We start from the raw sequence: 26,244 nt of genomic DNA, 5'->3' as shown, positions 1-26,244 counted from the left end.
CCACAGCCTTAGTGCTAACTGCAGTACCAGACAAAAATGCTTTGTTACTCACAAACCCAACAGATTAGCATCATGGACTCCAAAGCTACAACAAAACAAACGAAGCCCATCCGGCAGCCAAAGCCCTGGGCAGAAGCGCACCAGTGCATCACACCCACTTCAGGTCTAACATGGTGGATGCTAGGCTACAACCACCTCATCCTGCCTGATTCAGGCTGACTCTGACAACCCGGCTGTGCCCACATTACACTCGTAGGCTCCCTGCTGCAGAAGGTATGCAAGGCCACCAGCAGTGGCTCTGCAGGCCAACAGAGCTGTGAGTGGAAAGCAGTGGGGCCAACCTGTGTGCAGGCAAGGACCCACTAATTATCTTGAAGCCTGATGGAGACCAGGTAGCAAAGTTGCTTCTGGACCTGCTCTGCCCCTCAAAGCAATTTAAAAAAAAAAAAAAAAAAAAAAGCGCACTGCATTTTTGTAGCACTGCCTTAAAATGTCCCTGCTGGGCTCAAGTTGGCTTTGCATCCCTCTTTTTGCCACAGTTAGTTTTGGCTCTTGAGATGACCAAAAGGCATCAGCATACTGATTGCCGAGACTGTAGTCTCCATGCACACACTGATTTACAGTCCGGTTTGCCTCGGGCCACTCCTGATTAGACATAGAAAAAGAGAGGCCAATTGAACAGTTAGCTTGCTGTGCAACATGAAGAAATTGGCTGTGTACATTTGTCTCACTCAAAAAGGAAAACAGAAAGAAAAAAAATCTGCTTTGAAAAGATGACACCCATACATAACACTTAAAATAAGCAACACTGTTTACTCGTACAGTCATTAACAGAACACTGACCTGTAACATGCATCTGGATACAACACCTTCAGGTACCTCAGGAAACTTCTGTCGCAGGTCATGTAAAACCTGAATATCAATTTGCTGGCTTCCTTGGGCCATTCGTATATTGCCTGGTCAGGATTGTTTTTCAACAGGCAGTTTTAGGCCTTAGTAAAGGGAGTACTCATCTCTTCTGTCCCAGCATTTTCTGGAAGAGGAAGGAAAGACTTAAGACATGGAAAGCAGGAACTTTTCATGTAACAAAAAACAATGAAAACCAACCCCAAAACCAGAACACACACAACACAATCCCCCTTTCCATTTATGAAATATAAGCCTGTATGTTATGTCAATGTTTTCCCCATGTGACATCTCTGGCTAACTAATTGTCCTTCACACACTCATAACCTTGAAAATTGCCCATTTATAGACACATCCCCTGATCAGTTTCCTCCTTAGTTTTTATATTGACATTATAAAATGTACTAAGAATAAGAAATACTTGATTTATCAAAGTATTAGAATTCATGATTTTAAGAACAGCATTTTTACTTATTTACAACACAAGTAAACACGAAGAAGTCTACACCAAAAATAGGAAGATCATGTTCATTCAGCTTTAGAGTGTACCTACACTGTTACGTTTATCATCACTGTTACTGTTTACCATCAGGATATTGTGGCTAGAAATTCAGTGTATCTACGTTTCAGGATTTACTAGCAATTACGTACTTGTTTTTTACCCAACATAATTTAAGAAATAATCTGATACTATGACTAGAAAGAAATAACCCTATAACAACTCAGATTTCTTAAACTAATTCTGTTTCTCCTTTGAAGGAAGTTATGAGGAGTTATGAATAAGATTATATCACAATCACCCAATCAACGCACTTAATACAAATTATCTGTCCTGGCCCTACGATATCCATAGGCTTTTACCAAAAAGAATGTCTAGCAATTAAGTTTGGAAAATGCACCTATGTGTTATGCAACGGAATGGTATCTTCTTCATATAAACTAATATTACAAATAAGTGTGACCATATGGTTTATAAAAAAACCCAAACTAGTCAACTACAACATTAATTTACCTCTTAAGTCAGCAGATCTTACTCAAACACCTTTATCAATTTACACTTTCTCCTCCACTTCTTTACCTGCTTTTCTTTTCTTCTTCCCTCATACTCAACACGCACTACTGCCCCACGTGCTGACTCATGACAACCTGCAGCAGAGAACTGCCTCCGGTACCACCAGACCACATGCTGCTCCATACCACATACCAGCAGCATATGCTGCTCCCTGGATCCTGTCAGCCCGAACTCTTTCCCAACAATCCTGCTGGCACACTCACTTTGTAAGTGAGCCTACATGCTCTGTACTTCTATGCATTAAAAGGGGAATAGTGGCAAGTTAATTGGGGAGCATTAATCACAAATTTCTACTGCGTTAACACCATTTGTGATTCAGATGTAATGCAGTGCAATGCTACAACTTCTCTTGGGATGAAAAGATGGAAGAAACCTGCAAAGAACTGATGGGAAAGCACTAAGAACATCATTTTCAGCAGAGGTGACAAAATAGGCGTAACACTATTCCAGGACCACTGAACCACTGTATTGTATACTAGTCCTGAACCACTCTATTATAAGATTTTTTTTTCAGCTCCTATGTCTTCTCTGATCTGAACTGATACAATTACCAGTCAGCTAGTAATTGGACTGAAACAGAACACCTCCAGTAACAGCAGAACATGATCTGAAAAGCAACGCGTTAACCAGTTCAAACTTTCTGCCAATAATTTAAGAATAGCTCTGAAGAAAGAAAAAAATCCAAAACAACCCAAAATATGTGTTACTCTGGAGACTTCATCTATACGCACTACACATGGGAAAAAACAACTTATTAGCTAATAAAATAGTGAGGACTGAAAGTCCTAAGAATATTCCAGTAAACATCTGCTCATTATTTTAGTCCCATAAATCCCATCTTCTCTGATATAATCACAATACTTTCTTAATTAAACATACAAGCAAGAACAGAAATTTGTTAGAATATTCAGAGATGTTTTGATAAAACATAGATCACAATCCTACCCACAGTTTTTAGTGTAGATAACACCACAATACTCCAGTATTGAAAACAGTATCACAGCTTCAAAAAACCTTAATGTATGACAAGTACCAGCCAGCTAGAACTGGAAACTCAGGTTATGGTATTCCTTCCCAGAATGCACATTCTGTTTATCTGTCTGTGCAAACTCAGCTTCCCTTCTCGCTGTGCACTTTATTAATGGAGCCAGAGCAGCACAACTCTTCAGAAGCCAGAAAGCCTGGTTCCCTTCCGACCTGTATGACTGAAAAAAGAAACCAAACCAACAAACAAAAACAACCCAAAAAACTAGCTGCAAAGAGATGACCAGTAGGAAGATCTGTGAAAACAGCAGGCAAGACAGGATTTTGTGAGAGTCCTATACAAGTAAATTAGAAGTAGTGAGCATACATTTAACACTAACAGTTACAATATGAATATGGTTTAATTAGATACACACCTGCACTAATTCTGCACAAATTTACTCTGCATATACCAAGAGTGCTATCTCAAAGGGGCAGAGAAATACTGAATAGAACTGCTACATAAGGTGCTCTGTGGCAACTGCTATCAGTACCCAAGGACAGTAATTTAAAAGTAGCATGAATACACCTAAACAAGCTGTGGTCATACTTTAGACTGAAGTTTAGACATACCTAAGAGGCCTCAGAAACTGCAACATTGGACAAACAAAGGATCAAAATATTTTGTTTTGAACAACTCAAGCTATACATATGAATAAACTCAAATTAACATTTCAGGAAGTCTGAAGTGGCAGACCAGGAGGCCTCAAGAGGCCCCTCTAGCACAGACAGATTGAAAAGTTTTTTTCCAATTCTTGATGTTGCAAAGGAACTATAAAAAGGACCCAGCATCTATCTTGCCAGAGGAAAGCTTAAAGGAACTGAGAGTTATTTTGACAGATGCATGCCTAAGGAACAGAAACGTAGCGCTGCTGTCAGCCATGGAACTCAGAATCTGGTAGAAGGACACCCAGAATTTTGTTAGAATGTTATATATACCAGTGGAAAATAAGAGGCACAAATTCAAGAGTGAACAGCCAAGACTGCCAGTGAATAGACTGAAGAAGAAAAGGGTACCAACAGGAGGTAAGGGAAACTGCTGACAGCAACATTTTGGCTTAATTCAGAGACTCTGGCATAAAATAAGGGCAATATAACATTACAGAAGTAAACTGAAAAATTTATTCAAGAAAATAATTATCAGCAGAAACAAAATCCAGCAGTGGTGACTCAGAGGAAGAACTCTTCCTAAAATCATTAAAAATAGTTTTCTTACAAAGGAAAACTTTTAAATACTAGAGTGCAGTACAATATAAAGTTATTTTCGTAGTAATGTCCATGTACTAACCCTTTTGCATACTGCTTTTAGCTATTTCAAAAAGCCCTTCAGTGTGACTTCATACTGTTCAAGAGAGACTTCACAACAAAGATCCTAGTACTCACTTATGCCAGAAATACTAAGTAACTGGAAGAATTAATTAGCTGTGTTCTTTTAAAGACTGCTGGCAAGATCCCCAGATAACTTAAAAGGCCTGGCAACTGTAACATGATGGAGCTCCTGTTGAAGCTTTATTCTGTGAAAACTATTGATACGAAAGTAAACAATGCATCATCTCTCAAAGGCTACTCAGAACCATGAGTACGAGACACAAAATAAACTGCTTATCTTGTTTATTAGAAAACTCAAAGAAGACTCAATGTTAAATATGATACAGATGCCAAATACTAGGCTGTTATAATGCTGGACCAATAGCTAGTTAAGAAATAAATAATTTTAAAAATCTTTCTTCTGACACAGCAGACGTTTAACAGATCAGAGACAATTATTCAATACAAACCATAAGCTTAATATCACATTGACTTTTCACAAAACACTTCCAATGCAAGCCTTCTTCAGAGTAAATTCTGCCAAAACTGATTTTATGAAATAATTATACCTAACAAAGTCTATACCTAAAGAAGCTGACAGTCTAAGATGTTATCTGCACTTCTTGTTCACTACTTTGTTCACTTTTCTTTCCACAACTTCACATACAGTCCATGCCATAAGAAATATCAAAGGTAATTGTGAAAATATTAGCATAACTGCTATATTGAACAATTTCAGTTGAACTTACGATGCACTCATACTGACTGATGTCACACGTATGGTCAGCTACTACTCTGGCAACAGCCTTTGTGTGTTCAAGAGAATAGCTTTTGGAAATATGTGGAACATTGCAACAGTAAACAACACGCCCTTCACCTTCCCCAAAATCAAATGAACGAAACCTTTATATCTGCCTTTATACTTCAGCTACATCTAATAAGTCAATTGCTCATGCTTTTCTGTAGTTTTAATCTGCTCACATCTGATCAGTGTTTTACTCACATGGCTAAAAACGCTATAAAAGTAATCCGTCTAAAAGCTTATTTTAGAAACCTGGCTGTAAATATTTATTAAAAGGGTGCTGTGAATGCAGAAACAAGAGGACATTTCCTTGCAGCATTAATGGTGCAGATTATAGATGTTGTGCATAAAAAGACTGCCGTAATGACAGAAAATTAGAGGTACGAAGTTGCAATGCAAGACCAGTAGAGGTTGCTAAAGTGCCTGTTGAGATAGCAGCCAAACGAGTTCTGGCATTTTTTTTGATGGCTCAAAGAGGTGCAGAAAGACAGCAAAAACAGGTAAGTAATTATAAAGACGAGTGGAGAAAAAAAAAAAACACAACAAAACCAAGCCACCCCAAAACAAACAAAAAAATCCCTCTACACTATTCAGCAGGACTACGTAGTTGCCCAGTTCTCCGAAACTATTCACCTATCCACTGGATAGCTGAAAAAAACCCTGTCTTCGCCTCTCCCTGCTCCATGCTTTCTTGAGCAGTATCTTCCCCTATATATTTAACTACTTTTTTCCTGTTATCTTATCTAAACACTTATCCAAGCACCAGATCAACAAATATTAAGAAACTTCTATGGACCCTGCTTTTCAATCAGATCTCAGTTCTGACGTATCACTCCAAGTTGCTATTCAACTGCAGGCCAGCCTTAGGTCACTTTCCATCAAGGATTTCCTTACACCATAGCTTGAATTTTAAAATATGGCTGATACAGATATTGGTAGCATTTCTTTCAGCTTTCTTTCAAGAATATAACAACGTCTCTGGTCTATACTTAAGACTGGTAATCACATTATTAGCTTATGAATCTCTATCCAGAAAACACCCCTCCTAAGCAGGAACTCACTCCTCTGTCAGCAACAAGCATTACAAGTTTATTGCCGGTTTATACTTGTTATGCATCAACACTCTCCCTTAGAATTAGGTCAGGGGCATATTTTTGTATCTTTATTGCTTGGAGAAAAAAAAATAAATTTAAAATTAGACTGTAAGTGCCATATCCTCCTCTTGCAAGCTGCTTCACCAACCTCTTACATACTGATTTCCACACCTAATAGTCCTTCCTTTCCTTCCTCACCTATATCTGCAAGTCACAGAATGGTTAGAGTTGGAAGGGACCTTAAAGACCATCTAGTTCCAACCCCCCTGCCATGGGCAGGGACACCTCCCACCAGATCAGGCTGCTCAAAGCCCCATCCAACCTCGCCTTGAACATTTCCAGGGATGGGGCATCCACAACTTCCCTGGGCAACCTGTTCCAGTGCCTCACCACACTCACAGTAAAGAATTTCTTCGAATACTTAATCTAAATCTATCTTCTTTCAGTTTAAAACCATTAGGCCTCATCCTATCATTACATTCCATGATAATAAAGAGTCCCTCCCCATCTTTCCTTTAGGCCCTCTTCAGGTATACTGGAAGGCCACTATAAGCCTTCTCTTCTCCAAGCTAAACACCCCAGCTCTCTCAGCCTGTCTTCACAGGAGAGGTGCTCCAGCCCTCTGGTCATCTTCGTGGCCCTCCTCTGGACTTGCTCCAACAGGTCCATGTCCTTCTTATGTTGGAGGCCCCAGAGCTGGACGCAGTACTCCAGGTGGGGTCTCACAAGTCAAATGTGAGACTAGAAACTCCCACTACTCCTACTACTAGAAACTGCCTAGCAAATAGAGGAAAGAAAAAAAAAGAAAAAAAAAAATCAAGAGATACCACTGCATGTAAGGCCAACTGTCCTTAAAGAAATAGGTTCCTAGCTCCAGGGAGGACTGCACAGTTTTAACTATAAAACTTACAAACTTGCAGGAAAAAAGAAAAACCCAATAAAAATAAACCCAAAATTGTATGATTCTCTGAGAAGCTACAATACAAAATACATTTAGACATTAAGCCGCAAGAAATAACGGAAGTCTTCCCTCCACCTAACCGTAATAGACTTTTTCTGAATGCTTACATGGAGTCAAATATCAGGTGGTCTGAACACACACTTTTTTCTTAAAATTTAGATTAATTTTGTAATGGAGAAAATATAGAAATAAGAACATTCTACCATAGAGTCTGATATCCTCTCTGCAAAAGAGATTAAAAAGTGATATAATAGAATATAAAAGCTTATGCTAACACCACTAATGCTTCAAATACATATTTTTAAAGAAAGAGTGTTTGAGAACTATATGATGGAAACAGGGCTGTTAAATATTCCTAGCAGAATTTAATTTTTCTAATACATTACACAGCTTTTCCATGGCTATTTTGAACCATTTCAACAGACCTTCAACAGTACCTCTACTTAAAACAGAATAATCGTCTTATCAAAATGACAAGTCATCCTCCACTCACTACCATCCATCTCCTAAATAAAAATAAAAAAATAAAAAAAAATTCAGATCATCACAATTAGTTTCTGGTTTCATCCTCAACCTACTAAACAGTGGTACTTAACTATTTGCCAAATCTCTACTCTGCACTGTTCTAAACCCAAACAAGAATATGAGAGGATATAAACCTGATTCGATCACATGATCATAAAACTGAAAATAAAAAATAAAAAAAAAATCAGAGTTATGAATAAGCATGACTACGAGTTCTACCCCAAACACACTATTAATTTGGATCAGATAAAAAGATTTCTATCAAATACTTAACGATAAGTAAGATCAGAGGAAGATGGTAAACTCTTCAAAGAAATAATCTGTTCCTATGGAAAATCTATTTTAAGTGACCATATCTGGAAGCAATTCATACCTTGAAGCAGGAGTTGGTATTTTCTCTTCCTCCAAATTCATTACAATATTCATTTCCAGAAATAAACTTTCATTTAACACATTTCATAATGTCTTTCTAACTCCTGGCCTGAATAACAATATACTATAATGGGTCCTACAGCAAAAGCATGCACATATAAAACATTTAAAGAGGTTTAATCTGTCAGGTATTTCCTTGGAAACTATGAGCACTTATACAATTTCTTTTTCAAGGAAAATTGGTTAGTTGGGGTTGTACTTCTTTCACATTGTGCAAATAAAGTGGTGGTTGTTGTTCCCCCTCGTGAATTATTTTTATTCTTGCTAGGTCAGCCACACTAGCGTGCACATTAAGGGATTCTATTCATGGTTTTTACGTAAACTGGGTTTGGAGTTCCCCCCTTAGAGAATTAATTAAAAACAAGGCCACCTTCCTTTACTGCAGGCCATTCCGTGGATTCTACCAAAGCATAGCTGACTTTCTCATAGCTCAGCAATATGTTAGCAAACCTCACACTTGAGCACCTTAAAAATGGGGTTTCTCAGATCACTATAAATAATCCCTCAGGAGTACTGTTTCATTACAGGGGAAAAAAAAAAAATAATCTATCACAGCAGTTGTTAAGCTCGCCTCAAGCTATAGTTATAGTTGACAGTTTGAAATTTGACTTGTATTCTCTGCACAACATGTTAACAACAGAAATCTGTATCTGAAAGCTTTGAAATTTGTAAAAAGGGTTTCAATTCATTTTTACTGGAGACGAAGTAGAGGTGAGGAAAGAAAAGCATCTCTAAAATGGCTGAGAAGGCATTCTGAATTCTTTCTAGGCTTATTCTCAAGGGCACACCCAACCATTTAAGTAAGAGCAATACTTCTCACGTGCTCTCCTGTCCACACAGTTCTTCCAAAACAGCTAAAAACTTTGCATCACAAGTTAGACTTCTGGTTAAGAGAACACACTATACGATACACCCCCCCCAGCCAAATTAATTTCACCGAGTTGAAATGAAAAGGTCACAATGAGAAAACCAGCTTTTATTAAAAATAGTTTTGAAAACAATGACATATTCTACTCTGAAGCAATATTTGCTTAATTAAGCTTGTTATTTTTCTCTTCTTTTCAACTTACTTGACTAGATTTCCTTTAAAATCTAGAGGTGATTGGTGACAGCCAACATGGCTTCACCAAAGGCAAATCATGCCTGACAAATTTGGTGGCCTTTTATGATGTTGCCACAGCATTGGTAGATAAGGGGAGAGCAACTGATGTCATCTACCTGGACTTATGCAAAATATTCGACACTGTCCCTCACAACATCCTCGTCTCTAAATTGGAAAAGCACGGATTTGACAGATGGATCACTTGGTGGATAAGGAACTGGCTAGATGGCAACACTCAAAGGGTTGCAGTCAATGGCTCAATGTCCACGCGGAAACTGGCAATGAGTGGCGTTCCTCAGGGGTCAGTACTGGGACCAGTGCTGTTTAACATCTTTGTCGGTGACATGGACAGGGAGATCGAGTGCACCCTCAACAAGTTTGCCGCTGACACCAAGCTGTGTGGCACGGTCGACACACTGGAAGGAAGGGATGCCATCCAGAGGGACCTTGACAGGCCTGGGAGGCGGGCCTGTGCGAACCTCATGAAGTTCAGCCAGGCCAAGTGCAACGTCCTGCACCTGGGTCATGGCAATCCCAGGCACAAATACAGGTTGGGTGGAGAATAGCTTGAGAGCAGCCCTGAGGAGAAGGACTTGGGGGTGCTGGTGGACGAGAAGCTCAACGTGAGCCAGTAATGCACGCTTGCAGCCCAGAAAGCCAACTCCATCCTGGGCTGCATTAAAAGACGTGTAGCAAGCAGGTCAAGCGAGGTGATTCTGCCCCTCTACTCTGCTCTGGTGAGACCCCACCTGGAGTACTGCATCCAGCTCTGGAGTCCTCACCGCAAGAAGGACATGGACCTGTCGGAACAAGTCCAGAGTGGGGCCACAAAGATGATCAGAGGGCTGGAGCACCTATGCTATGAGGGCAGGCTGAGATGTTGGGGTTGTTCAGCCTGGAGAAGAGAAAGCTCCAAGGAGACCTTATAGCAGCCTTCCAGTACCTAAAGGGGGCCTACAGGAAGGATGGGGAAGGACTCTTTATCAGGGAGTGTTACGACAGGACACGGGGTAATGGCCTCAAACTGAAAGAGGGTACATTTAGACTGGATATCAGGAAAAACTTCTTTACTGTAGTGAGGCACTGGAACAGGTTGCCCAGGGAAGTTGTGGATGCCCCATCCCTGGAAGTGTTCAAAGCCAGGCTGGATGAGGCTTTGAGCAGCCTGGTCTAGTGGGAGGTGTCTCTGCCCGTGGCAGGGGGGTTGGAACTAGATGGTCTTTAAGGTCCCTTCCAACCCGAAACGTTCTGTGATTCTGTGTAAAATCTGGTTTCGATCGATGACTGACAAATAGAAAAAAATTCAAAGCCTTTCTAAAATGATAATTTCCTAAAAAGAGATGATTTGAAAGAACCAGTTTAAATCTAACTATATTCTATAATCTCTTACAGATTCTCTGATCATAATGTGCATTAATGTAAGAACATAAGAAATATCCCGCAGTCTCAGATGAATGGTCATTTTTACCTCAGTACTTTCTGCAGCAAGGGCAACAAAACGCAATGTTCAGGAAGAACATGTAAACCTGAGCCTTTTTGTAGTAGATTCCTCTCATTCTCTCAGTATACACAACTGTGTGATTAAGGAAATTAGAGCACAGATACCTGTCTACTCTCTTTACAGACCTGTTTACAATGTATTCATACTCCTTTTCTTAACCTGCTGAAATCATCTGCCTCCACAATATCCTGTGATAAAGGATTCCAGAAGTTTACTATGCAGTGCATTTAAAAGTAATAATAATAATTAAAAAATTAACCAAAAAATCAAACAAGTCTTCCTCAGACTCTTTCTAACCAGCTGTCCTATAAGCTTCAAGTGCTACATAGTTCTAACGTTGCAAGATTTGGTGAGTAACAGTTCTGCATTCACCACCTGCATGAATTTGTAAGCTTCACTTATAAATCCTCGTATAACCTTTGCCTCTCCAAACTGTTGTATGTCTTTAAAGTCTGTCTTTTAAGTCTCTCTTTGAAAGACGAGCTGTCATCTTGATGTAAAATTAAAAAAAAAAAAAAAAAAAATCTTCTTGCTACCTTCTGTAACACCAACATATCCTCCCTGAAATATGGGGACCATAGCACCCAGTACTCAAGAGGAAGGTTACGTAGGGTTTTACACAGGAACAAAAAGACACTATTTATCATGTCCTCAGTGTCTTTCTGATGATACCCAACACCTCTGCAGGCTTTTCTGGCTGCTGCTGAACATCGAGTCAATAGTTCAAGTAACTGCCACGAATCCAGGACGGCTCTTCTGAATTGCAATGAGAGTTCCAAATATAGTACCTGTAAACATCACCAGGCCTATTACACACCACAAGACTGCATACTGGAACTTTAATCACCTCACTCCCACCTATGCTTTTCCTTCTCCATATTTAGTTCCCTAAACATCACTAGCTGTGAAAGTCTGAAATGTTTTCCAATATTTTACTGCTTCCTAGTTTGTTGAGTAGGAGATACCTTGGTAAAAGCTGCAACAGAAAGAAGAGTCACAGTCCACAAAGTCCTTAGTACCTCAGAAACGTATAATGCCTGTGATACAAAGCCTGTTGTACATGCTGGTTATGACTACAGTAGCAAGTAGGGTAACAAGCACCTGAAAGTGTTAGTTTATTTCTATCCCCCTGCTTTCATGAATTTTAATCACTACTCTACACAGAGAACACTTCTAAAAAGAGCTGGCTCCAGACCAGTTTGTAAAGTTCCAGTTTTTATATCCGACTTCAGTCCAAAGCAGATCAAAGTCTTCCTTCAACAAGTTGCCCCCTAAAAAGTTGTAGATGTTCAGGGGACTTGCCAGTAACCTACTGCCAACAGCAGTAATAAAATGGACATGAATGACAAGTTCATTCAATTGCTTCGTGAACCTCTACAATAGTTGACTCTGGGCCAAAGGGGACTACCCTGTAGCCTAAGTACACAGAAGCCCATCTCAAAACCTCTTGGCTCCAAACACCCTCTCAATAGTATGAAACCACACTCCAATTAGACCTGGAGCTGCAGAGCTTTCAGACTTCTGGCTCCACTGCTGAAAACCACAGTCCAGCATGACTGGCTGCTTCAGAGCTGTCAATCTGAACTCTACGGTCACTAGTCCCATGGTAGTTTTACTGAATCCAGGTAAGATCCAGCTTATGCTTGCTAAGCCCATATTTCATTTAAGAATCTTCAGCTAAATGAAACAGACATCTGATGAAACAAGAATCATGACTTCTAGGAAGCCATAACCCTACAACTTTCTGATTGTTATTTCCCAGTTTAAAAACAAGAGAGCACACGAACTAGATATCAAACCTTTCAGAACACACTGATGGCACATGATCACTATCTGAAGAGCCACCATGGGACGTCACCGTATAGGAAGAGGCATATAGGAAGAGAATGATGTTTTTCATTCTTACTGGATCACACGACCAGGAATATCTCAGGCTTCCTCAATGTAAAGCTCTCTTCAAAATTATACATAAACTATTTATTTTTAGAAGACAGAAATACGACTCATCAGAGAAATAAATTTTGATGGAAACAGTATGAAACTGGATTTAAAAAAGCAGAAAGAGAATCAAATTCACATTGAAATACTTAGGTAAAGAACAATTGCTGGGTTTCATACCAAGGAGCCAACAGATTCTGTGAAACAATGTATTTATGCCTTAATATACAACCATTGTAGAGATCAGCCTTTATTACAGTATTGCTACAAAGTTTCTCACAAATCAAAGTTATGCACAGCTTGCTATTACTTCACATGTCTTAGCTCTCATTCTAAATAGAACAGCAAGAAGTGTCATCACTTTAATTCAGAACTAAATAAAAGTACTATTACTACACCCTTCTCAGCAGGAAGACTGTATCAGAGAGGCACTTCAAACCCAACTGGTTTAAAACTGAAATAACTGTCAGATTTGTCTATGAAAACGTTTTGGAAAAAAATCTTCAATTTCATAACTGACAGTACATTACTGTTTTTCCTATATTGCCAATTCAAAGATGAAAGAATGCAAAAAGCCGAAAAGTCCTAAGTTACATGCATGACACATAATTCTTTTTCTCTCATTTATAGTGACCTACAATTGTTGGATATGAAATTATGCCATTGTCACATTTCTACAACAGTGGAAAGTCTAAGAGTGAACTTTGCGCCCTTTTAATATTTTCCCGCTAACAGTATTACTATATGTCTTCAAAATTCATATTGAGAACATAAGCAAGACAAGCCCTGTTGCGCCACGTTTTAGCTGCTTGCCTGGTAGATCCATTTGTGATATGTATTTTGGGTTATTCAGTTCACAGCAGGAAGCTCTGGAAAGCCTCCATACCCAGGCAAATATCTGAACTTCAGCAGTTCAATGCAGAAGTCAGCAACAGCATTACAAATCCCAAAGCTTCCATTATGTAAGCCAATCTTACAGTGGTTTTGCTTACGACTAGGATTGCTATTTGAAAGACTTCTTTCTGTGTTTCATACCGATACTAAAGCAAGTAAAATCCTAACAAGTTCCATTATCCTACAACTGTAAGCCAGAAATGAAACTAATCAAGGGACATGACAGAACTTCAGAGACAGCATTCTGGAATCAAAGTATCTCAGTAACTGCCCATACTTACAGACAAACAACCATTAAGAACAGGTCAGGTTGCCCAAAGAAGTTGTGGATGCCTCTCACTGAAGTGTACATCCTGGACTGGGCTTTGAGCAACCTCATCCTATAAAAGATGTCCCTGCCCACAGCAGGGGGCTTGAACTAGATAATCTTTAAAGGCCCCTCCAGACATAAACCATTCTATCAATCTGTATCAGTGACGTCCAAACCAAGGACAACTGCAATTCTTTTGAACGCATCAAAATCCAATGCATGAAGTAATACCTTAAGAATTAGTTTTCCTACAACTAGATGATGTCACTGAAATCAGGCTGTATAGCAACATGTATGAAGACAAATACATTAGTAAAACATATTCACAAAAATCATAGCAGTGACAGATTTCAAAAATGAGCTTCTGACAATAGGTATATTAGAATAGTAACAATTAAATAAGTCTTTAAAACTCTCATTTCCTGCTACAGTAAGGCTACTCTGAACAATGAAATTGCTGTGAAGACTATTCCTTTGGGGTCTTTGCCCTCGTAGCCATGTTATGTACTGTTCGTCATATTCTACAAACAAAGTCAGACCAACCAAAGTCAGGCCTCAAAAATGCACGAATCTGTCAAAAGCAAATTAAGTCTAGTTGTGATACTCTGTCTTACTTATAAATTTAAGGACGGCTCAGTCATATCATGACAGCCAAACTCCAGAAATAGTACCTACCTCGCTTTTAATTAATTATTCGTCGTTTGTATCTTAAATTGGTGTGTAGTATTCAACAGTTGATACATCTACTGCAGTGCAGACTATATTAATGGTGACTCAACTCAGTCAAGATTTTAAATGCACATGTGCATAAAATTAACATTACTTCTGCAAAAAAACAAATAAATTCAAGCACTGGGAAGTTAAGAAGAGTAAAAAAGAATTAGTAACATCACAATTAAGCCATACGATATGCGTTCACACACACATCACTCAAGTCCTGCCTAACATCATGTAATAACTCCACAGTAATGCCAGGAATAGAATTGCACACTGATTTTAATGCATTGGAACGCAACCAAAGAGACAATTTCTCTCTTCTTATCATACTCCAGCTCATTCACCATCTTTCTTTTGTACTTCACTAGGCAAAACACCACACTTCTGAACTATGACATCTTCCAAACAGTCTTATCAACACAGTCTCTTTGCTGATCTCATTTTAAAACATAGCAGCAATTCTAACTTGTGAAACAAGAGTTTTTCCAGGCCACAGGATCAAAATCCCTGATTCCCCATATGCTAAGCAGGCACTTAAGAGAAGAATAGTAACATTTTGCAAAAATTTATAGCAAGGGCTCTCGTATCTGTGGCAGTCATACAACCAGGAACTGTCAGCACTGGTATACGATATGCAGAACCTCCCCCCATTCAGCTTGCTGAAGCACATTCACGTAGCATTTCTCTGTGATTCACAGACTACTTTGAGAATGCCTGGTTTATACAAAACACCACTCAAAAGAAGTGTTGGAAGTGAAAAATTCCTGAGCAGTACTACTGGCTTTAAAGGGGTTATCTGCTCAGAGAAATGCAAAAAGATAACAAGGACAGCTTGAGCAACAGTATTTTGAGCAAGTCTGTAAGCTGTTACAAGTCACAAACTGCATAATTTAAGAGCAAAATAAATTAATCACGTATCACCTTCAGTGTTCTTTCCTATACAGTATAAACAGTGCCTTCTATGCAAAAAACGTATGTTATACACCACATACAAGTGTAGTTCGAAGAGCTGGTGATGGAATTTGTGATCCTATTTACACAAAAGCCACTGCTCAAAGCATTAAAAATAGATCATCACCAACCCATAGCTGTGCATTTGGACTGTTAGTGCACTGCACTAGAAGAAGAAGAATAAGCTGTTTTCCTTCCTCCTAGTTGTCACATACAGTCATGACACCACACAACTTCCTTCTAATAGTCACATATACTCTTCACCACACAAGTTTTTGGTTTTTAAGCCACTGAATTCACATTCACAGTTTAAGTCTTCATCATCACAAACCAAATACTTTTACTCACGTTTCAATGAAGACGTAAACGAAGTTTAAGCTGCTTGACTTATATTCGTAACACAGTATCGTTAATTAACCAGTCAATAAATTACACTGTGGAACTATCAGTCGTGGTATGTCAAAGTTTCCTATGAAACACTAATATCAAAATCATTCATATGCATAATTTAAGTAGGTTTATATCAGGCATGGTATGATGGGTAGGATAAGAGGCATTTAGGATACTATGAGATCCAAGTTTTCTCTAGGGTAAGATCCTGCTTTTCTCTCCTGGGCTGGCACTTCCCCTTTCTCCCTTGAGCAAGCACTTGTATCAAAAAATTAGATTACTTATTCAGAACACATCTTAGTCTACTTAGTAATCCCATTTTTTTGGGGCTAGGTTAATTTTAACCTAAATCAGTTTCCCAGCCTTGTTCATCACTCTGCCAATCAAATGCTTGTGCCAACTGGAACAACAGATGCTGGTAGAAGTTGTGCCAGCTAAAAATCATTCTCAGAACTATGTTCTGAAGATGAAAAACTATTTCACTGAATGCTAATGCTAGCCTTCTTCCCTGATGTTCCTCCCTAGAGGAAAAAAAAAATTATTTAGTGCCAAAGAAATAAGCTTTCTGAAATGTTTTTTAGAGTACTTCTAGCAAGACAGGTACTTTATTCTCATTGACAATCCAAACGGAAATAACACAAGTTTAGCACTTAAAGAGCTTTCAGTTAGTGTTTTCAACCTTATCTGCACTATAAATTATGTGTGGAAGACTAGCTAATCATTTTTAAAATATACCATTTACAGAGAAACTGGAAGTAGCTTTGGACTGTCAAAGCAAGCATCAAACAACAGAATACAAATAGTTCTATTTCATATATAGCAGACTTGAGAAAGTATTCAAACAGTTGCTAAGCAGCAGCAGGCTACAGGCATCATATCAGCTTTTAATGTTTCACTGATCATACATTAGAGAAAGATTTGCAAAATAACTTATCAAAATATTTTCCTCAAAGTAACTATTTAGCCAGATTTCAACAAAAGTACAATTTTAAAGCTTGTTCACCAAACACTACAAAAACTAAAACAAATGCAGATGTTGTTAGTATCACAAGTAACACGTATCTGTATTTCAGTAGTCAAGAGCAAAAGAATAGAGAACCAAATAAAAGAGAAAGCTTTTAGATTTTGGCAGTGAGCTTTTCCCCTATGGACAGAACAGGCTGTCCCCACAAAACTAGTATTTACCAAACGTGGCTCAATGATCAAATTACACTTTCTCTGGCATTCACCAAGTAGTGAATGCATGTGTCACAAAAAGCCACAAGGAATCCAAGAAGTTTAAGAGTAACTCTAAGTATTCCCTTTACTTTCCACACACCCCCTTCAGAAAAAGCTCTCAGTTCCCTGCTCCATATGCAAAAAGTGACTTATTTTATATATTTGTATTTCAAGAACAAATCATTTCAATCAGATCAATTAAAATAATCTAAATATAATCAAGTAACTTAAATCATCAGTCCAGCATGGTAGTGACACTGACCATAATGTGTCAAAAGAAAGACTTTCCTGATAATTCATACTGCCAAACCAAAAGAATGATTTATGGCAAAAACTTTATGCATGGAAAAAGAAAAAAAAAGTTGCTAAAAAGAGAATTGTGCTCATTCAGATTAAGGACTCCATAAGCAACATTCATCACACTCTTCCTGAAGATTCCTAACTTTCCTGTTCTTTGTTAATTGAATAGCAACATTTATTTGAACATACTAATGCAAAATAGTCATCTCAATTTTTACCAAAACAAACTATTTAAGGCCTTTCATTAATTCTCCCTTTCCATACCAAAAGAAAACACTACTTAAAAATACTTTAGCTAAAATCTACTGGCTTCTATACAAATGAAACCTGGCTAGTCACCCACCTAAGAGTCTTCTGATTTTTAACTCTTCAAAGTAGTTTCAGAATTAAGAATCTAGTCTACTTCGGTTTGGGGGAAGGAGTAGAAAAAAATCTTCTGAATATATATGTCTGAAATATCTATGAACCTTTTCAAACCAAGTACAAAGGCCACTCATTGTTGTAGATGCAAACAATAAAACTCTAGCATTAACATTAGATCTGTCAGATGCCTCCTGTAGCACCAGTCCAGAGCACAAGCTACCTTAGCCAGGAAAGGACAGAACCATATTTGAGTTGATTCTGTTTTTTTTAGCTTAAATTCCCAGACTGCTTATAAGCAATACTCAACACGTCCACTATCGCTATTCTTGGTCACTGTGAGGATAAGATTGTTGAATGAATCTTCCTCTGTGAGATGCGAGATCTGTGCCACAAGTTAATTGTCTGGCAATAACAGTCAACCTTGCATGCTCCTTTACTGATAAAGTGCTTAGAGATTTAGGGTGAAACTACATGGGAAAGCTGAGAAGACTGAAAGCTTCAGTAAGAGAACGTATCTTTCCTTCTTCCACTCTGCTCCCAGAAATGGCAGAACTGCCATCTGTTTTGCTCTCGCCATGATATTTGTTGACCTTTTCTCTAGGTCAAATTCAAGTGATCAACCTATTAGAAGACAATACCTTTCTTTTTTGTTGGTTTATTCTTTGTGTTTCAGGAGCAATGAGCTGCTGCATAAGTTCAAACCGTCTTGGGTACATTTACCCATCTCACATCCAGCAGGCTCTAGGGCACACTATAAGATCGTACTGTGCAAAAAGTCTGGAATTGCATTATTCTGAAATCAAAGATTTCACTGCTAAACTGAGAAGAACAATGAAAGATATTGACATAAATTACACCCGCCATCCAAGAACTGTAATTAAAAATCTGAATCACAGACCCTGTAAGCATGGCTAGACCAAATCTGAATTTGAGTAGTGATTTATGAGCCATGTACCGTACCATTTTAGCAGCCAGCATTGGATCAGTGGTATGACTGCACTATTTGTATATTCCACTCCTATTATCTCCCTGGGGGATTACATATTAAGCCAATTCTACAACTAGAATAGGTGTATAAAAGCAGTGACTGCCTAAAAAAAACCCACCAAAAAACCTAAAAACATTTATAAGAAACATGTAAAAACATGTTGTAGGAAGAACTTGTCCCAATTTATACAGCCTCAAACAGACTGGAATTATATATTCTAAGACTGCTCTGTCTCAAACCATGTCCAACGGCACCCCTGACTATACATAAGTCCACCTTTAGCCCTCTCTTCCCCACATTAAAGACATTGAGTTTCCTCAGTCTCTCCACATATAACACTAACCATCTTAGTTGCCCTCAGCTGACCTTACTCTGGTTTGTCAGCATTTCTTGCAACAGCAGGCTTAAGACAGTCTGTCAGATACATCCTCACAAGTGCTGAATAGAAAGAATAATCACATCCTATGACATGCTGGCTATGCTCCTTCTTATGTTCAGTCTGAAAAGCCCTTTTGCCTACATTTTGAGAAGACTGACACATTGGGAAGTACTTTGAAGCCCGTTTAGATCCACAGCTGCTGTTGAAAATATGCTTTTTTTAAAGTAAGGTTAATTAACTTGAAGCTTTTACAGTGCTTTTGCATCAGCAATTGTATTCTAAATGAAGTAAAAATAGGTATCAAAAAAATTGTAATAATTAGTATAGAAATACTTATTCTTTACTTTTACATGTGTAATACTTTCAACATTTGAATGTACTTCTGAGTATTTTGTGAACAAATACACAATCTGCAGAACAGCATTCAGTTTGAAAGCTGCCTACTTAAACTGAAGTGGGGAAAAACATGCAGAGAAAAGTTAAAATCATAGGGTTGAATATGCTGTGAGGAGAGCTACAGGAAAAATTATAAGCCTCAACACATTTTGTGACGCTGAGCCCAAATTAAATTCAAACCTCTGTGCCAATTATTTATCTGCCACTGTTGGGCTCTATGCAGATCCTTAATCAGTAGCTTATGTGAGCCACAACTCTTCTTTCCACAGATCTTTAGATTCCTCTGCACCAACTGCATGTTCACGTTTCAGCAAAATTTAGTTCCATTTGAGTAAAACCTATTTCTTTATCCCAGACAAATGTCCTCTCTAGACATCACAGAGAGCCCATTTAAATATTTGAAATTCAAATTTTAAAATGCCAAACTTCTTAATGCCAAAAATCAAAACCACTGCTAACAATATTTTCACAGTAGGAAAGTTTTAGATGCCAGTATAGACAGTGGAAAACCTTCTTCAGTATCATACTGAAGTTCAGAAAAAATTGTCAAGCTCCACATCTTCCCACATTATAGCAGCTGGCAGATCTTGGTCCACCTTTGAGGATAAATGCAGGATGGCCATCTATTGACTAAGAGAACAGTAAACCCTGTAAGTGAAATAGCATATATATAGATATCAAAAAGGGCTACTATGAGTTGTTACTGGCACCAGTCAATACGAAACTAAAAAACAAAAACCATACAAACCCAAATCAAAAACAATCTGTTTCAGACAGACTTTTAAACATCATTTTCTCCCTACTGCCTTCAAAAGCAGCTTCTTTCCAATAAGGAGTGGAAACTGCTACACTTTCCATGAAATAAAAGTTACCACCATGTTGCAAATGAATGGTTAGTTATTTTAAATGAGGTGCTATAGTTAATGCCTTATGTGGAAAAAAAAAAATATTAAAAATATTTTGAAATGCTGTGGCCTCCTCTCAGCCTACAGTTCTTCCAGAAAGCCTAGTGATTAGTCTTGAGACAGACAGACATGCCATCACTTCTGGTCATTACATGAGAATTCCTTAGAACAAGAGCAAAGACAACAGCCCACGAAATAATATTGAAAGACTAAACTTTCATTTGAGCTTAAACATCTTTCTACCTTACCCTTAAAGCTATGTTCAAGCTGTGAAGAAGTTAGTAATCTGGCACAAGAAATGTCACGCCCTCATTCTGACACTGTCAGGGTATCCTCGTACATGTTTTAAAAAAGGAGTAGTTCTAGTGATTGGCGCACTGAGGGAATCAAACAGCATAAAATTCCAGGCACCCCTGAATGCTGGCCCAGACTGCAGCTGATGGGGCCTCACCCCTCCTATTATTATATAATAGTATTAATGACACTGACCAAGACATCTTAACCATTTCACTGGGAACCACAGGGGACAGATATAGCAGCTGGGTAGATTAGTGTGTAATAATAAGTAACTAAATCACATCTGGACAAGTCTTCAAGACATTGCAGCATGAATTTTGACCATATTGTGCCCTTTGACATCAATGAAAGCTATACAGGTTTAAAATACATTACTAATTTAAGTCCCTGTAAGAGAGGCTTAGTGACACTGGCCACAGACAGCATCCAAGGAGGCAAGTAAAACGCAAAGCAAGTCTTCCACAGAATCCACTGAATTTGTCATAATGCAATTATTTGTCGTAAGTAATTTAAAACTAACAAACCTACAGCCATGCCATTTCACAATGTTAAAACATATTCTGAAATAATCACACTTGCTTCATTGTTTCAGTTACAGTAAACTCAATCCCTTTTTACCATCAGTGAGTCCTAACAGGATTGATTGCTCCAGCCAAATCAAAACTAAATGCCAATAACAGTATCACCAACCTGAGAGGCAAGCTACAGGCCCACATCTTTCAGGAACAAAACAAACCAACACACTCTAGGAGCAACAAAATCTATCATGAACGCTTCCATTTTGGATATATCCATTTACAATGAAGAATCATGAAATGCTCCCATGCCTTGGTTAATGATAAAATTAGTATGTATAATAGTAGATTAAAATATATTTTATCCACTGTAATGTTCCATAGTAAAAACTAATCTAATAATAAATTACCTGAACTCTACAACAATAAATGTAACTTGCCTTTTTAAAACACTATTCCTTGTATCTTAATTTATATCGTAAGAGACAAAAGACAGTTCTCATAACTTAAAAGAAATTCTATTAAGTAAACTCCCTTACAAACAACACTGGAAGTTAGAAATATATTTCTTACAGATTCAAGAACAGCAGAAACTACTATTATAGTGAAAAGAGTTGCCCTTATGCCTTTTTCCAACTTCAGAAGAAATTCTGCATGAGTTTTCTTCATAGCTTCTAAACTATTGCGTAATTTTCTCAAATGCCAGTGATTTTAGCAATTTCACTCTTGTGCAGATCAGTAAGTTTACTCACATATTAAAATTTCTCTTCAGTGCTTAGGAAAGCTACAAAGAGTCAGCAAAAAACTGTCTGCAAAGAACAGATTTGTGTTTCCTTTCCAAGCCACAAAATGTAGAAGTTTAGGAGCTGCTTCCCCACCGCCCCTTCCATTTTAATGAAACCTTAAACTTTGCGTAATTAGAAAAAGCTCTTTCCAGTTGTTGCCATAGGGATAGTGAACTCTTAAAGGAACAAGCAAAGCACAAATTTCTACTGTAACACTACTTTACATTTCTCAATTTGTAATTGTTCAGCATTAACATTACATGATTATAAGTAGCATTTGATAAACGTGTTTACAGTATTAGTTTGTTTCAAAACCTAAGATTTCTCACTGTCTCTGTATTACAAAGCCCATCCCAGGCTGATACTTGAAAGTTGAAATTGGGCAGAAGGCATTCCAAACACTAATTACCAAATGAAATCAATGAAACTGTTTTACAGCCACATGTGAGATTAGATATTTATTAACTTAAAGAGATTAAAAAATATGGAATACTGTAGCATTTAAAAAAAAAATACTATAAATACACCATTAGTCAAATATGACTGAAGGAAGCCCATCTTAGATGAATGAATGCTACCTGAATACAAAGTTTTAAATTATTCATCACTGTGTATCAAATGTAGCAACACGCAGAATTACAAATTTTAAAAGCAAAGCATAAAAAAAATTAAATATTTAACTATTCCATGTAAGGGAGAATGCTTGCCTATTCTCCACATTTATAGCATGACACTGAGAATTGAAGTAAACTGACATCTAAAACAACAGAACCACTAGATCAGAAAAAAACCAAAGAATCTAATTGCCTGGGTGCAGGAAATGTGGTAAGTAATAGGAGAGACCAAGTTTCTGGACAAAGAATCAAAACATTTTGATGCTTTCTCTCCCAAGGGGACCCATAGCTATATTCTTCAGAAATCCCATATTCTCTCCTGAAATCTTAAACCTCTTTCTTCAGAGCTTTAAGCTTATTCTATCTACTCCTGAATTGTAAATTTCATTTGTTGTAAGAATTCCTGTTGTCCTCATCTTCAAAGATAAAAATTGCTGTTAGTATTTCATCATCTGCAATTAAATTGATGAGGCTAAAGATGAAACCAACCACCTCAATGTTACACATATTCCAAGTAGACAGCACAAACAGAGGCTGCCTTGATTTTACAGTTCTTCCATTTTATAATGATCCGTAGTAGTTCAAATAATTTTTTTATGTAAGGAATAATAATTTTTATACAGAATTGACAGACGTATGTTGTATATATTATGTATTTTGACAACACATAAGTATCAGAACAAACCCCACAGTTCTCCTTTTCTCCATTCCACAATCAAAATAAACTGTACTGATGAAAGCTGCAACTGTGTGAGGAATATTTTGCCAGCATAGTATAACTGTACCAGCAAAACACCTAGAATACACAGATTAAGCCATAGGCTATAGTTTCACAACAGTTTTTCCACTGCAGTACCAGATTAAGCAGTCCTCATACCTCAGCTGTGCTGGCACAACTGTTTGTGCAGCTGAGCAGTGAGGCCGGTCAGGGAATCGATCCAGGTTAAAAATAATATTTTTCTGATGGTAAATTCCACAATCTGCTTTGCTGCATAGCCACCTGGAACATTAACCAGTTATACTAGTGCAACTGAGGAGCAAGCAGGAATAAGAAGCTAAGGTCGGTCAGGGCAGCTCATGCCAGTGCTGACATGGAAAGAAATGCTCATGAAACTACATCCTTGGTCTTTAAGTGCTTTGCATTCCCTGATTAAGTGCATTATCCAAGTAGTGCAGAATAAGAGAGAAGGATACTACGTCACAAATGTGTAAAAAACAAGAAGCACAGGACAGCTTCCACCCACTTTTCAGGAAATACTATGCAAGGGCTGTAAGAAATTCTCTTAGAAGCTATTTTTTTTTTAAAAACAGAAGTCAAACTGCCCCACTTCCCCTCCCTCCCCCATCAGCATTCCCTGTTTGTGTGAAACAAGCCTATTCCCTCATTTACTGTTTCTTTCACTAGTTTGCACACAAAACCTGGTATTGGATCTCTGTCCTTCAGGCACACAGGCAAGATGCTACTGCATTTGTTCTCTTAAATTCTGGGCAATGGAAAATGAGGGGAAAGTAAACTGTAAGCTGTGACAGTAATATCTGTTTACAGCACTTTTACATTTTCTGTGATAAGATAAAATAACAAGATGGCTAAAAAAAATACAACTCATGTCACAATACTAGCTACCCTGTTTACGTAAGGGCTACACCCTACCTCCTTGATAAGATTTTAACCCTCAGCAGCAACAGGACAAGACTTTCTGTTAATGATCTGCTTTACTCCTCATGTTTTTCAGTCCAAAGGAACTATTGGATAAAGATGTCTACAAGGCCACAAAAAAGTATGAATCCTTGCTGGTTGCCCTCTATTGATATAAATGCTTCCTACTCTTGGCTACCGGCATACAAACTGATCAAGTTTATCACTATGTGGGTAAGGCTTCCAGACAGAAGCTGGTTTCTATCATATTAGCATGGCATGCAAGACACAGGGAGCACACACCTTTGTCTCAATCATGTTCAAAAAGCAGCATCCCCGGCACATATTCTTCTTCCATTTGGTTACAGCATGGTTTTTGCAAGGATTGTAATTAGTACCCAAAAGCAAGTATATGCTTTTACTTCTATTTAAAAGAAAACCCCACTAATTTTGGGAACTATTATTTAACTTTATATCTTATTCCCACATACATGATTCACACTTAGGCAAGTTTCTGCACACATCTCAGAAAAGTTAAAAAATCAAATGTATCCTTTCAAATGTTTAAACTGAAAATATATCAAACAGCTAAGTCCAACTTTTGTAGTTTCTTTCTACGAATTTGCTTCAAAGCTTTCATGAGGCATTTTAATGCTACCAACTTAGAGACAAAGGGAAAAAATGCCTTTTCGCCCACTTGTTAACTTCAGATGTTTATCATAAGATTGAATTCAAAGTACAGTTTAGAATTTCAAGGGAGAAATACTGTAATTAAAGGATGAGTCTTATAACAATTATTCTGAATCAGTACTAATGCCAAGAATACACTGTACTTTTCCCAGCTATCACTGGGCAGAGGGCACTTCTCAGATGGAACACGAGCAACACTTCTTGTTACTATTTTGATCTTTTATTAAACTTCCAACAGATAATACAATATAACAAACCAGTAACAATAATACATGAAAATCTGTTAACTCAGGACTTTTTTTTCTTTAAAAAAAAAAAACTCAAGCAAGGATGAATTTAGTGTGAAACACCGATGCAGGCTTAATTCAGGTTAAGAGAGAGTTACCCTCTATCATGAATACAACTTAACCCATCATAGATGCTTATCCTCCCAGGACTTAAGGTTGTGCAATTCCAAATCCATATTCAGATAAAAATCCTAGCCAGAAGTGTGTACTTCTTCAGCAATTAAGAGAAACAAAATAATAATAAGCAGCATATTTGGCAGACCTAGACCGAATGATCTCAAACTACCGATCGTCCTCACTGTAACTCTGCAGGAGCCTATATTGTAAAGGAAACACCCCAGTGAAGTCCTGAGACAGCAGGCTGGTTTCTCATCTGGTCTGAATGCACCTCTTCAGAGGTTTCACTGCACTACTCAGTTATGGGCCAAACTCTGATAAACTCACAGTTAAACTAAACTGTAGTCTGTGGGAGCCCATAAGCACACAACTTTACTCAGGTACTTGCTCCAGCACCTTATCACAGTTGTGTAAAACCAGGTAAGAGTAATGAATTTTGATGTGCCCAAATACATCACCCAATACAAGCATTACCTGTTTACGCACAAAAAGTAAGACACACTACGTAAAAATCTATGTTTACTCTTATGTGAGTCTTACCAATCATTATGGTAAGACCTAATGCACCTAAATTAATCTACTTCTCAGAAGATCCTACAACAGGCAGTTGAACAAACACCACCACTTTGCTGTCACTCGGAGGGGTTCCTTTCTAAATACTACTGCAGACCTCTTTTGGTAAGTGTTCTCGAGTTCAGTGTTCTGCACCACAACAAATTTCGCAGACAGAGTTCTGAGAGTTCTGTCCTTTAACAGGACATCGTTCATGAAAACCTAGCAAGTTATTTTAAGTGAACTTTCTTCATCTGTTTATCATACACCTGTCCT

General features: G+C 38.0%; 1 protein-coding gene across 3 annotated transcripts in view; it reads right to left on the bottom strand.

Annotated features, from left to right (window-relative positions):
- TAB2 (TGF-beta activated kinase 1 (MAP3K7) binding protein 2) overlaps window positions 1-26,244 on the bottom strand; it is a 65,004-nt gene that overhangs the window by 19,799 nt on the left and 18,961 nt on the right. For 2 of the 3 annotated variants that reach the window (XM_074580378.1, XM_074580379.1), the window contains exon 2: window positions 844-1,033. In XM_074580378.1, the coding sequence (XP_074436479.1) occupies window positions 844-945 (102 nt within the window). In that variant the 5' untranslated portion in view covers window positions 946-1,033. Of the gene's footprint in view, window positions 1-843; window positions 1,034-26,244 lie in introns of those variants that run through there. The other variant, XM_074580381.1, reaches the window with a different exon arrangement.

The sequence above is a fragment of the Larus michahellis genome, chromosome 3 (genome assembly GCF_964199755.1).
Source record: "Larus michahellis chromosome 3, bLarMic1.1, whole genome shotgun sequence".
NCBI lineage: Eukaryota > Metazoa > Chordata > Aves > Charadriiformes > Laridae > Larus > Larus michahellis.
Note: the sequence above shows the minus strand (reverse complement) of the source record. Positions and strands in the feature narration are given on the sequence as shown.